Here is a 15,171-nt window from a genome sequence, read left to right on the forward strand (position 1 = left end):
GATTGTTCCAAAAATTTTAAGTGGATTTAAAATAACATACACTCATAACTTGTATGTATGTGTATATTAATAGTCAAGAATTAATAAATTGTACCTATGTCAAAAGCTTTGATATCAGCATGATGGGTTATTATTTATTTGATGACATTTCTCTTTAGACAAAATGCTATACATTCATCTATTTAGCCATTAACATTTAATGGGTACCTACTATGTGCTAGACATGGTACTAAGTCCAGTGCCATTTGTTAATGAGTAATTGGTAGTTATTAACGTGCCTTCAATGGGTTTGTAATATATTTTTGCAGATGAAGTATATACATGTAGCTATATATAAGACAGGATGTTGTTAATGGACCAACAAAAGGCAAAAACTCAAAGCCATGAAAACTTAATGGAGGCAAAAAACAAAAGCTCTAAGACCTTTGTGTATGCTATGTCACATAAGTCTCCATTTAAAAGATCCTAGAAGGTATGCATTTCTACCCCATATTTAATACATGAAACAGTAGCTCAGAATGTTTAAGTAAACTTTTAAGATTTCAGAGGTAGTACATGTTTGCGCCAGGATTTGAGTTCAGGACTTTCGGAATCCAAGGACAGTATTTTTCCTTCAATATATCCCAGTGACATGGGAGCCAAAGGAAGAGATAATTTAAATCAAAACAAATAAAATAGGATGACACTTTCAAGAATATTGCGTGATTTAAAGGGAACAGAAAGGAAGAGAATTGAGCAAGTGCACCAAATTTGATTATAGAGAGGTAGGAGTAGTAGCTAGACTATAAGGACCAAATATGCAATGAGAAAGAGGAATAGATAAATGGATGAATTCTACTTAGGACATGACGAATTGTGTTTGCTCTTGTTTTGTTATATTTCTTCTATGTTTCACAAAAATGAGAATCTTTTTATAAAGAAATGAATCTAGGAACAGAAATTAAGGTGGATGTTATCTATTTGCTCAATGTGTACATTTGGAGCCACACAGTTTCATTTAATTGTTCTGTCATTATTCATGTATGGTAGTAGCATCGTCCAATTAAATTGTAAATCCCATCAGGACAAATTCTAAACACCATGTCTTAATATATTTTTATTATAAGCTTTTCTTAAGAGCTTTTGCTGATTTGTGTATATGCAGGATAGAGTTTACCATTCTATAGTGTCAGTTCTGAAACAGATATGACCGGCTTCCAATTCTTTATTTACCACGTTTTCTTGGAAATTGGCTTTCCATAGAGTAAGCACTCAATAATATTTCCATGATATTGTGCACATTAAATAAATGAAGAACTATTCTTGGTAGAAAGTGAAAATCAGAATTTCTTCATGCCAAAGACTGGAAGTTGAAGTGGAGGAAAATGCCTTAAAATTCCTGGTTGCTCAAAGGGACCCACAAAATTGTTATTGAGAAATGTATAATCCAAGATGTAAAGTCATTCTGTATTGAAAGATATTGTAAATTAGCATCTAGGTTTTCATTTTTTTTAAGTGGCTACTAATTAGCTGAAGGCTCTTAGTAAACTTTTCTATAATAAAAGGGAATTTATATAATTGTTTTATCTTGTCAGATAGGAATTATATGCATTGTAAGCATTATAATACTTATATGGATGTGAAATCTCTATTGCCTTTTGAGAACAAGGCAACAGTTGTATAGTTTTGATTTAAAAAATTATTCAGGTTTTAAAAATTGGAAATATTTAGAGTTTTTCTGAGAAGTATTCATAAATATTTACAGTTATAGCAAAGGCTCTGATTTCATTAACCAGCAAAGGAGGTTAAGGCAAAAAAATATACATACATAGTTATAGTATTTACCATAAAGAGATTTACATTTTTCTGGTGACTTTAAGTTCACTTCTGTTGTAATACAGATAGAAAATAATCACTATTTTATTTTTGTGAATGGTGAAACTGAGTCACAGTGAGATGTGTGTCATACTTTATGTCAAAGGAAAGCAAGAAAGGTAGCCCAGGGCTTCTGCCTGTGGTTGTAGTCACTAACCCTTTTCAAAAGCTTCTTTTTAGAGATATGACTTTTAAATCAGACAGCTGGAGATCACTTTCTCCTTAGCTGTCAAGTTGTGAGCTGTGTGTTTTCCTGCCTGAATTGTTGACCCCAGTTAGAGCAGAAACATTGTAAGAGATGTGCCCTTCTCTAGAACTCTTGTGGGGGAAACACGGGGGCCTGGCAGGGAGGAAGCCTCAGCGAGTCACCTTTAAAAGATGTAAACAGATTTTTCAAGGGTACAAGGAGCTAGGATAAGAATTTTTAAAATTTTCTGTGTTTATATATATTAAAGACTGTATGTATACATGCATACACACATATACATATACATATATTTTTTTCTTTAAATAAAATACAAATACCTTATCTTAAATGTTAATGCAGGTGTGAGTAAAACAAAAACAAAAACACAGAAACAAACATCTGAAGTATACAATGAAAATTAAATTTAAGCAACATAGGCTCCCTGTGCTATAATTACAGAAGCTAGGTAATCACTCACTGACTCCAGGAATTTTTTCACGTATTCATACCTGAGATGCCTTTATGGGGGCAGAGCCTCCAAGTCTGCCTGTGGAGATGAGGTGTGTGATCTCTATCCTAAGGAGGATAAGGTGGTGGCTACATGGCAGAGTAAACGCCTGGGACACATTCTCTCCAGAAGTTCTTGTGTGATTTTTAGGGAGTTCAAAGGAGGTGGCCCTCACCGCCTCAAGGTATGGAGACAGGAATGCTGACGAAGAGAAGAAAGACTGAGTGGAGCTGAGGTGCTGGGGCCAGATAGGTGACTTGCCATTTTTGTTCTGCTTAACTCCTCCTCTTGCTGCGTCTCCTCCTCCTCTTCCTCTCCCTCCTCTCTTGTGCCTGCTCCTCCCTTCTTCCTTGTCCTCTGGTATTTGCACTTATGAAGCACTTAGTAGCTACTTAGGACCCCTTTTACACTTTTATCATTTCATCTGATTGGTCATTTTTCCTTCCTCTAGATGTGGCTGGTGGTGTTTACCTACTATTTGTCTATGTAAATATAATGATAATGTAATGGCCATCACATCAATGTCAAAGTGGCCATGTTGATATTGCACATACTGCCTCATACCCTAACCCCCTTCTCTTTAGCCAATGACTAATTTAATTGACTGTACTTTAGGCAGCTTGAAGAATGAGTTACTCCATTTTTTCTTAAGTATAAAGTCATTAGTATGAAGTACATGAGAATTTTTGCTATAAGGTTTTTAATGTGCATTTATATGTCTTCTTCTGAAAAAACAACAACTCAGCGAAAAAGATTTTTGATTTCGGTAGAGGTAGTAATTCTCAAGTTAACATAGATCTAAGGTGATATGCCACCGATAATTTAAGTCTAGAATTTTCCCACATCCTCTTAGAAATGGCTTCTCACTTTTTTCCCTTTCTAAAAAAGGCATATAGTTTCTCAATCAAGATCTAAAAACATTTGGTCAAAAATTATTCATACGTATGTTACATTTAGCAAGAAAAAAAATCTATGCAGCACTTAGTAGATAGGATTCAGTTGTGTAATTAATTTTTAATAAGATTGTAAGTAATAGTTTCTAGAAATCAAAGAAGGTTACATATTGAAAGTTATACATTTGTTGCTTGGGACAATATATGTGATATTTGGAAAACTATGGAAACATGATTTGCTTTAAACAAAGATGATGGAGAGGTTTGAAATGTAGGACAAGTAAGTTTATTTGTGAAAAAACAGATTTTAAAACATCAAAGAATACTCATTCAACCTCAGTTTTCTACAAAGTCCTCATACAATATTTATTTAGATCTGTTGGATTTAAATTTCAGACATACAAAAAAACCTATATTCATGGCAAAACCCAGGATTTTGCTTACTGACTACATCCTTTTACTTTTTGGGAAAGAATATATTACATGGATTTAAAATGAATTTATTAATCAGAAATCACCAAATCAATATTTCATAGTATGGACTTTGCCCTTTAGTTCAAGTGATATGTGAAAACTAGTTGATTTGTAGAAGTGTGCTTTTTGGAATGAAACCGAACACTTTTTTATACACTAATAGAAATAATTTACTACTATGATCAGGTGGTTTCCACTTGTTTTTTATTGTTAGAAATTCAAGGGCAGAACAAGAGAAACTCATAGCATTTTCAATTCAAAATCACTGAGATACAAACTGTGATTCATTAAAGCTCAAAATTACAATTAACCTATATTAGGTTGTTTTCTCTATTATTATTACTTGGTATTCATAGAATATAGTTATGACATTATAATCAATAATACATATGTGGCTTTACCAGATTGAAAGTAATATCACAATTACTTTCTGAGTGATTGGGCTCACTAAAGATTGGTAAAAAAATGAACATAGGATTCAGGTATTAAAAATTGCGTACTTTAAAATATCTGCAGTATTGATTTCTCATAAGGTTGATTTTATTGTTGTTAATAACCTTTAAGGTAGAATATAGTTTTAAGTGTGCTGTCTTTTGAAAATCCACACTTGTGATATTACAGCATTATTATGACAGTGCTAAATGGACTGAGATCCTAATAGATAATTTTCATGATGGTGTGCTTTCACAAAAACATGGATCTGGATATTGTTTCTCGTGTGCATGAGAGCTAAAAATGGAGGTTTTCTTTAATTCCTTCAAAGACCTCATTGCTTTACATAATCAAGGCATGGTGCTCTCAGAAATTAAAAGAGTACAATTTACCCAACTGTCTGGGTTTTATCCTTTGCTTTTCCTAAATGCTACTCCTGCTTTTGAAAAACGTCTTTTGCATTTCTCTTAAGGAAAGTGGTAACCACCTGTCTCCTTGAAAGAAAAGATGAGAAGACAAGTAACTTCTCCACTGATTGCATTATTGTGATTGTAGCATGGTCTTGAACCTACGAAATGCCAAAAATAATCAGTGAAGTCATGAGAAATTCAGGGGAGAGGCTGGTGAGGGTCTCAGGGTAGAGAACATACGTCTTACTCAGTTCTCTTTTCTCATTAAAGCAGGGATCATTACTGAGCATCAGGCCTAGGGTTTTGTCTCAGCTGCTGCCTTTTGGGGCATTTTTAAAAAGAAGATAATAATAAAATTGCAAGCCCATCCCATAATTGCAGGCCAAGTGGAGTGCTCATTTTCACATTAGAGCTTGAACAATCTGGAGGGAAATTTGTTTAGTATTACTTGTGAGTTGGTGGATCAGATAAAAGCCAGTCAAGTGGAAGAGAGGACTGTGAAGTACGCTGGCTCCCCTGGTAATTGCAATGCTGCAGGCATTCCTCCAGTCGGTTAATAGATTTCCCCAGTTCCTCTATTCCAGGTGAAAATTCCCTCATTAAGGGGAATTTATTCCATTTCCTTTTATCATTTATTATTGAAGACTAAGTGTGAGTGGAGGATGTTTTGGAGATGACAGGGTAGAATTTTAAACAACAACAGAATCTAAATTGGAAGTCTACGAGAGAGAGGAGAAAGGCTTGTATTGTTTATAAAACCAGAGAACACTCAAGAGACTTCCCCCTATAGATGCTGAACTGTGCTGTCTAACCATTAAAAGATTATGGCAGCGTGTGTAGAAGTCTGATTGTCTGCTTTTAAGATGCTTTTTTTCCCCCTCTAAAATTTCAGACTGTCATTTTGTGCTGCTAAGTAGAGTGAAACTGAAGATCATGAAAAGGCCAGCATCATAGCTATTTGGTGTTTCTTTGTTTTATTCTTTAGATTCTGTTATACAATGATATAAGTGTAACATATGAAGAGTTTGTCCTTGTAATTTGAAAGTAAGGAAAACTGGTAGGAGAAAGAAAATTTGGATATGTAAAGGATACCATGCTGACGTATAGATTTAATATGTTCATGTTCAAAGAAGTAAAGATAAACATATTAGTACACACAATTTCATATTAAATAACAGAAGTGTAATTTATTTATTATGCATATTTTAAAACTGTGTGCTTTAGTTCAATAGGCTCCATTCAGCTGATCACATTTCTCCCTTGGTATAATGCTCCCTTGATTTACAATATAATATAAATGGGATATTCCCTATTGAGGTTTCAAAGAGCAATTTTGAATAACAAATTCTGTGTTTATATTTCTTTTAGTAATTATTCTGTTTTGAGTTTGTTTTAAGTAAAGGTTTTCATTTTCTATTGGAAAAATAGAAATATTATAACCTTGTCCCTAAAATAAGCTTTCACCTAGCTTGATTTAAAAAAAAAAATAATAACTCTCATTCTGATGGAAGTTTTTTTTTTTTTGGCAAACAAAATGGAAGGCAGCCCTATATGAGCAGATAAAGCTGAGGTGCATGTATTTGAACCTCCATGTTGTTAAATGAGCTTTATGTTAATTTAAGATTATTCATCTTGTATTTGACTCTGAAGAGGTTTACCCTTGTCCGAACCACTAGCCCAAAGCTAATGAATCTTGCTTTCATACTGTCTCTTATTTTATCATAATGGTACTCAAAATAAAATTTTGTATCAGAACAAGTAGGGAATAAAGTCTGTTTTCTTCTATGTGTAATGATATGCCAGCCCACCTTGTGTTTTACAGAAACAGCAGAGAGAGCAAAAGAGGGAAATAGAGAGAGAGAGGCAACCTGCTCCCTGTCTTAGAGTTAGGGGTACCTCACAAATTTAGGGCAGCTCTGAATATGGGAAGGGATATAACTTGTCACTGTCCTTGTAATTGTCATAGTGGGTCAGACCAACATCTGGTTCTCAGTGAGGAGGATTGCAAAATGCTTTGCATTATTTCATGAACGTGTCTAAAGACTAGATATTAATAACCAGAGAGATCATGAATGAAATGCTATAGAGATATATCACTTTGAACTTCATATGAACATACCTACCCGATATTTTCATTCAAGTTAAGATAGGTGAACATGAGTATATTCATGTCATTCCCATTTAATACATCCTAATTTTCAAGATGTTTAAAAATATCATATCATGCTATTGATCTAATTAGATCTAATTATTGATCTAATTATTTAATTATTGGGCAAAAGTTAAAGCAGTTTTTGGCTCACCAAGGAAATATCCTGAGAATCAGGTTGTCAGCTTAAAACATGCACTCTGCAGGTTTAGCTTGATGCATCCATTTCAGAACCCTCCCCTGGTGTGATATGAGGGGGGCACCTATGGAGAAATAATTTTCAGCCCCATTCTAAAATTCTATCATTCATGATTCATTATTTTACATTACTGTTTTTCTTCTCAGGCATCCCATTTAAATAATGAAAACTCTCTGGGGTGGATATACTATGAGGAGCAGTAATGACTGAGTTAGTCCTATGACAGATAGCTATTTTTTGCCACCAGAGCTGAGCACAAAATTAATTCACCTTACTTTTTTATGCAAAGGGCCAGTTTTTTTCAATCAGTCTTTCTTTTTCTTTTATTCTTTTCTGTTTTAAAATTTGTTTGTTGGTAAGAATCCAATTTTATTTGGTGGGTGGAGGAGGAAGACTTTGTATATTTGCTGAAAATGTCTTTATATGCTTTATTGAACTTTTTTTGGTGGAAAAGAATAAGAGGAATTATGCATATTTCCACAACAGAAAAGACTGCTTTGCTGAATGGGGACAAAACAAATGCAAATGTATTCCATCCCTAATGGAAATGTGAGGAATCTAAATGGCTTCTTGTTTGTTTGCTTAATACCATTATTTAAAATTTTCATTCAAAGCAACATAGAAACTTTGAAGAATTGACTGATATTCCATTTCAGAAAAAAATAAAAATAAATCATTCAAGGCAAGAAAGAAAGAAAGAAAGAAGGAAGGAAGGAAGGAAGGAAGGAAGGAAGGAAGGAAGGAAGGAAGGAAGGAAGGAAGGAAGGAAGGAAGGAAAGAAGGAAGGAAGGAAAGGAAAAAAAAAGGAAGGAAGAAAGAGAGAGATATAAGGAAAGAAAGAAAAACATACCCAAAGAGCTAAAGATAAATATATGACTTCTGGTTATCTCTGGACTTAAAGAACTTTCATTTATGCTGGTCAAGAGTCAAAATTATAGCCATGATAGTTCTTTTCAAAGCATGTTTCTTAAGTGTATTTGAAGTGCTGTGTTTCAGGATTAGGGTTTAATCATTTAGGTTAATGTGGTTGTCAATATAGTAACATAATATGGGTTTTAGCTCAGATAGTTTTTGCAATAATAAAGAAATGTCTTATTGAAGATCTATTTATTCTTTGCTTGTCTTTTCTCTTACTACTGTCCCACATGATGGGAAAATGTTCTAGCAAGTAGCTAGAAAAATCTATAGGTAAGAATTGGCTCAATATTATATGTACAGTATTTCTCTACCTAACTCAACTCACATGTCTATGTTTTTAGTATAATTGCAGATCACAGAGAAAATGTATAGCTTTTCCCCATGCAGGTAAACATTAATATGACTTGAGAGCACTCACGAAACTCACAGTTAAAGATATTTATTCAAAAAGAACATCACCCAATGTTCTAATTTAGAGAAATAGCTTATTTGTCAAGCACTTCCAACTTGAGGCTGAATGCACACTTGCACATAAACAAATGAGCAATTGGTTTAGGAACATAGTCTTGGCAAATAAAGTGGAAATATATATTACTAAAACAAATAGCAACAACAAATTTTTTCTCTGTTTTTGTCTCAGATTTTTCTTTTTTTTCCAAAGCTAAAGATAAACTTGGGTGTTTCAAAGACCTGTAGAAGCTCAGCAGTCACCTCTTGGATAAAGCCTTTCCAAACTACCCCAGCAGAAGCTGGGCACACAGAAATATATGCCTTTCTCTCATAGCACCTCTCACAGTGTAGACACATCTATGGCTGTTTATTTACCTGCTAATATATGCTGACCTCCTTGAATGCAGAGATTCAATATGGTATCTCTCCATCGTTAAAATAGGTAGTACAGTGCCTGACACACAGCACATGTTCTCTGTATTGAAGCACTAATGAAAGAATGACAATGAATGTAGCCCCACCTTTACCATCCACAATTTCCTACTCTTTCCGACTATAAATCCTCAGTATGTTTTCTATACCCACTATGTCCATTGCTGCCTCAAATTATTGTGAATGCAGTTACCCTTGCCTATAGTAAATCTGTCAACTCCTTGATCTATATTAAGCTGAATTTTCTTTATGATTCTATTCTCATCTCTCTCCTGCTATAGTATTTCTCAACTACAACCACTCACATTGTTATCTCCTCTCTGCCCTCACATTGTACCACCTAGCTTATCTCTCTATAAAATGTGTTGAATCACTTTATCATTCCATTGTCTCAAATATTGTTTTGTAGCCTCTTGAGTAGCACTGTCTAGTAGAAATTTCTGTGATGAGAAAATATTCTATAATCTGCACTGTTCAGTACAGTAGCCACTGGCCGTATGTAGCTATTGAGCACTTGAAATGTGGCTAGTGGATCTAAATTTTTAATTTTAAAAACATTTCATTAATTGACATTTAAATTTAAATAGTGACATGTGGCTAGTGGCTACCATATTGGACAACATAGTTCTAGAGCATGTAGCACAATGCTTGACTCACATAGTAAGTAACTAATAAAACTTAATAATCAGATTGTGTTCAAGAATTTGACAGGAAAATGTGTGGCTTTGGGAGAATGCTTATCAAATACTTGGTAAGATTTAAAAAATCAAAAGGGGAATAGAAAAATAAGAAATTAAATTCAATGGGAGAAATAACAAATTGATTTAAGAGACAGAAGGGAATTTAGGTGCCATAGAAAAAGTGTATTGATTAAGACGAGTTGTAACTGCAAAAAATTCAGACTAATACTGATATCAAAAAGCCAGAGAAATAGCTATTGCCAGTATGATTCTCTCTTCTCTAAACTCAGAATATGAATTAATTAAATAAAGAGGATTGAAGAATAGAATGACCAAAATGCAATAGATTTCATTCAACTGCAGAATTTTAGTGAAACATTTTATTTATTATAGATCTTCTGACAGCACAGTTATATCTTAATTTTGTTGAATTGACTAGCAGACTGTCATAATTGAATTTTATTGTATTGATTATTGTTTGAAATAGGTAGCCCACAGCTATTTGGTTGAAGATGCTTTTACAGTAGTATTTTATTTTTCTGAACTGTGGGCCTTTTAAAATTATTTTTGCGTACATTTTGAATTCTAGTTACAAGTTGATTTCAATAGCTTCTGTGTCTTTTCTATAAAATAAAAAGCTATAGAAGTATTTTCTTTCATTTACTTAATAAATGAAGGATATAAATGTTTACTGAATAACAAACAATGTGCTAGGCTTTGGTAGTAATCCGGTAAATGAGCCAAATGTATTTTCTGCTCTTATGGAACTTGAATCTAGTAGGAAAAAAAAAAGGCTGATTGCTGAATAAAAACTAATACATATGAAAAGCAGCAGGTGATGTTGACATATTAAGCAGCATGCTTCCTACTATGCCACTGGTTCCAAATTTAAGAGTCAGTTAAGAGCCCAATGAGGGCAGACTGAGAAGGCTTTGTGGATGAGGCTTGGCTTTCTCAGACCTCAGAAGGGTGGCTGGGAGTTGGAGAGCAGTTGGGTAGATAGCTAGAATGTCAAAGGTCTTGCAGGTGAGAGAAACAACGTGAATGTAGTCTACACTCTGGAAATGAGAGTGGGGAAAGTAAAGAAATATATCTGGTTTCAGTAGAAAATAATCATCAAACCACGAAACAATCTTCTCAACATAGGTAGATATGTAATATTAGTAAATAGAGGCAATTAATGGGGGGCTTACCCAGTCTAATGCAATGTTGGGGTGCCCAGGTGAAGATGATTCTCAACAAGTTAGCATAAATAAAGGCCTGGAGCACAGGTCAGACACCCGAGACAGGGCTACAGATTTGGGCGTTATTGTCTACTTATGCTACATGAGCTGATGACAGTAACTACATTTAGAGAGGGACAGAAAGTAGCCACACTAAAACGCATAACAGAGATTAGTGCCTTGGGGAAAAAACAAAACAAAACAGCATATGGTTGTTGAGTAATAAAGTAGAAGCAACTTACCAGAAGCCAGGGGAAGATATCTTTAAAGAACAGCACATCAAACAGGTTCAGGAGATGAAAATTAAGAAAGGGCTCCTCAATTTAGTAAGAGGGAGGCATCTATTTTTAAAAAAAGAAATTCATTTGGACTGTAAATGCGGAACCCATTTTTCAGGAAATAAGAAGTTGCAAACTAGGAATCCACATGTTTGAGGTCAGCATTGCAAATAATAGATTTCATAGAGGCTTTAGTGGCTTACTTGTGTATTTTTGAAAGATAAAAGATCTAAACACATTGAAGATAGGAAATAAGGAGGCTTTGGTGTTTTTGAAATTGAATACATTACTGCTTTTTATTGTGTTTGGTTTAAACTTGAATCTCTCTTTTTCATTCAATCCTAGTGAGTCTGTTACAGAAGAAACTCTGAGAAAGGCAAAGGAGATTGGGTTCTCAGACAAGCATATTTCAAAATGCCTCAGGCTGACGGAGGCCCAGACCAGGGAACTGAGGTTAAAGAAAAACATCCACCCTTGGGTTAAACAGGTAAAGTAGTTTCGTTCTCTTCTCAAGATTCCTCAAGTGAAATGTAGGCACCAACTCATAGTCATTGTCAATAAAAAGACAGGTGGGATTTAAAAGTGACTCTACTTGTCCAGTCTATGCCCAGGATGTCACCAATTTTATTCAGCAGTCTTTATTTATGCTTGAAAAGGATGGAGGGGTCCTGGGATGTAAAGGTAAGAATGAGTATATGAATCTCTTGGCCTAAAGGAAAACAAAATCAAAATGATTTCTCCTCTACTCTTTGACCATATACAAATATATCTGTGAAAAGAGAACTCCTTAGTGTAATAGAACGACTTGAAATACCCTAGCATGGTGGCCGATGCTCTTGGAAAGAATAGTTGTCTCTTCTGGCACTAACTTTTTACAAGGAAATACTTTATTTTAAGTGCCCTGTCATTATGGTTCATTTAGTATTCATTGCGATAGGGTTGGGCATAATGAGCTCATCTAGTATTCATGACAATCACACAAGAACTTTCCATTGTATGCCATTGTGATCATTGGTTTTTTTGGGGGGGGGCCTTTAGTGGAAGAGATGGCTTGGCTTACAGCACCACCAGCTGGTTTTTGTCCTTTAAAAGCATTGATTTTTCCCAGTGTGCTCAGGGGGCACATGCATACCCTTAGGACTCAGGCTTGATGCCAAAATATTTTCTACTCAGTAACTATTACCTTTCTTCCTTCTCACTTGCTTTACAATAGCTTGCCCTGTTGCCCCCCAATTCTTGCTCTCTAAGCTGAGCTCCTGACCCTTGAGAGCTGAATGGATTTACTTTTTCATTCAGTAAGATCTTATCTCCTTCCCCTCATCCCTATGCTTTATGAAATGTATGTCATCTAATTGCTCATTGCTGTAGGTAACTTAAATCTTATGCATTAATTTGTAAACCAAAGGCATCCTTACACAGAGGTCATTTTGCTCTGATTTTAGATTTTATTTGCAGCTGCTTTAGACAGCTGGCTGAGTAAGTCTTGGTAACCAGTTGTCTATATGATCACTTTGTTGTGTTTATGAGAGGTACCACTATAAGATACAATAATGCTCTGAAATGTGTATCATCATTTATTGCTCAAGTGATAACTAGATTTTGTCACTGGGTTTCTCCCTCTTACTTTCAGAATTAGAAAGCAATTGGATTGTACCTTTTTCTTGTCTTTATTTTTGACAGTACTAGGCATTAAAGGAATAGAAATGCAGCACAAAAAAGGAAAAATCTACAGTCATTCTTGAAAAAATAAATAACAAAGGGAGTAAAATAATTTTATTTATTTATTTATTTATTTTTTATTTATTTCTCTTGCAGATTGATACACTGGCTGCAGAATACCCATCAGTTACAAACTACCTCTATATTACCTACAATGGTCAGGTAGGAACTGCTGAACTGCTATATCAAAACCTTTAGACTTTGTAAATACTCTAGATGGGGCTACATATGTATACGGTGTTTCCCTGAAAATAAGACCTAACCGGAAAATAAGCTGTCGCATGATTTTTCAGGATGGTGTCCCCTGAACATAAGCTTTAATGCGTCTTTTGGAGCAAAAATTAATATAATACACACTCTTATTTTCGGGGAAACATGGTATATATATAGAGAGAGAGTCTTTGGTTATCTAGTAGTGATTTTGGTAATAAAATGATATTCTGTGGATCAGATGTGATGATGTCTTTCTGTACTGATCTTTTAAGAACTATCTTAAGTGGTAAAATCACAAAGTGAAAAGGGAAGAACATTGGTGACATGAACCATACAATTATGCCATGTTCTAATGATTGTTTAATTAAAAAATATTGAACTAATTTTTTTTTACACAAAGTAGAGCTTATATAACACTTTATACTTATAGGTTTCCAGAGACTAAGAGAAGATGCATGTCAACAAGAAAAAGAATGAGAAAGGCCCACTCAAAGATAGGATACATAGTTTAATTCGATAGAAGAATAACATATAATTTTCACATCTTCTATTTTTGTTCCCCCATCAGGAGCATGATATCAAATTCGATGACCATGGAATGATGGTGCTGGGTTGTGGTCCATATCACATTGGTAAAGTGATGTTATATTTACATAGGACTTTACAGTTTATACAGTACTTTTCATACATGTTAATTTTATTATTCTAAAAACTATGTAAAATAAATGCTGTCATAATAAATATTTTGCAACCCAGGAAACTGAGGTTCAGAGAAATGAAGCCCAAATTTATACAGCTATTATGTGTAGAAGTGGGTCTCAAATGCAGTCTCAATTACAAATTCTATCTCCTTTCATTTCATCATGTCATCCCTTTATCATTTTCATCTTTGTGAACTAAATCAAGATTCTCACTGGGACTGAGGAATGAATGAATTACATTCTTTGCCTTTTTTTCTTTCAGCATAGTATTTCAAAGATCTATATTTCCTCAAGAAATTTATACATCAGCCAGAATTACCTGTATAGATGCAGTCTCTGACCTAACATATGGTCTTTGCTGACATCAAATGCAATGAAGTTTACTCATTAGTGCATAGAGTATTATATGATTGAATTAAAATACTCTCACCAGAAATTGCTATATATATCTCTCTAAGTCACTTAAAATTAGATATTCAATAGTGAATCAAAATCTATTATCGTTACAAAGTATATGTTTAGACACTGATATTTCCCAATAAGTGTATTAACAGTTAGTCTCTTTAAGGTATTCTAAAATGGAAATGATGAACTATATGATTTAATTGTATGTAGTCTTGTTACTTTAAGCATAGTTTATTTTAGCTTTTACAACTAACTAAGTGCTTCAGGATATGCTAGTTTGCCAATTTTTTTGCCAAATCTTGAAGAAGGATAAAAGTGTTTATACCTTGATCACTCTAGTTTCTTACGGCTAACTGGCCTGAACATCTTTACCAGGAACCTCCCCTTCTCTTTTCAAGACCTTTTTTTCTTCCTCTTCAAATTGTACCTAATTTATTCAACAATTCTGCATTACTTTGGGGCCCAGGGAAGATTAGCTGAGATGACAATCATGTCTATACTTAATTGATAGTAAGAATTAGTATGCTACTAAATTTGGATAGCTTATTATTCTGACAAAAATTTTTAGGAGACAAAGTCCTAACGCAAAGGATTAGTACAAATCCCCGAACTTTTAGTTCTATGGCATCCCAGTAGAGGTGATATTTTGAGGCATTTAGGCCATTATTATACTTCAAATTACTTCTTAGAAGGTCATTCACTCTGCATGGAGTGGCCTTGCCAAGCTTAAAAGGATATGCTTGGAAAGTATAGGACTTTCCAATCAATCAAAACATGTCAGAGCTACAAGGTACCTCAGGGATCATTGGTTTTAGCCTTCAGATAGCAGGGTAAATGGAAGGACTGAAATAAGAATGCAGGTGTTCTGATTGCCAACTTAACTACTTTTGTGTACTAAGGTGTGTATGTTCACTTTGAATTTCTTCTCAGTAGACGAGGGCTATTTTTTTTTTATCCTTACAATTATCTTCCGTTAACTGTGAGGTTCTGAATGTTTCAAATAGGGATATTACCTGTTGCAGAACTTAGCATATAAAACAAGCCAA

General features: G+C 34.3%; 1 protein-coding gene across 1 annotated transcript in view; it reads left to right on the plus strand.

Annotated features, from left to right (window-relative positions):
* CPS1 (carbamoyl-phosphate synthase 1) overlaps nt 1–15,171 on the plus strand; it is a 163,887-nt gene that overhangs the window by 111,409 nt on the left and 37,307 nt on the right. The window contains exons 23-25 of the mRNA XM_081051403.1: nt 11,433–11,574; nt 12,903–12,968; nt 13,588–13,651. Coding sequence (XP_080907529.1) covers nt 11,433–11,574; nt 12,903–12,968; nt 13,588–13,651 — 272 coding nt within the window. The remainder of the gene's footprint in view (nt 1–11,432; nt 11,575–12,902; nt 12,969–13,587; nt 13,652–15,171) is intronic.

Source organism: Rhinolophus hipposideros (assembly GCF_964194185.1).
Source record: "Rhinolophus hipposideros genome assembly, chromosome: 6".
Classification (NCBI taxonomy): Eukaryota; Metazoa; Chordata; class Mammalia; order Chiroptera; family Rhinolophidae; genus Rhinolophus; species Rhinolophus hipposideros.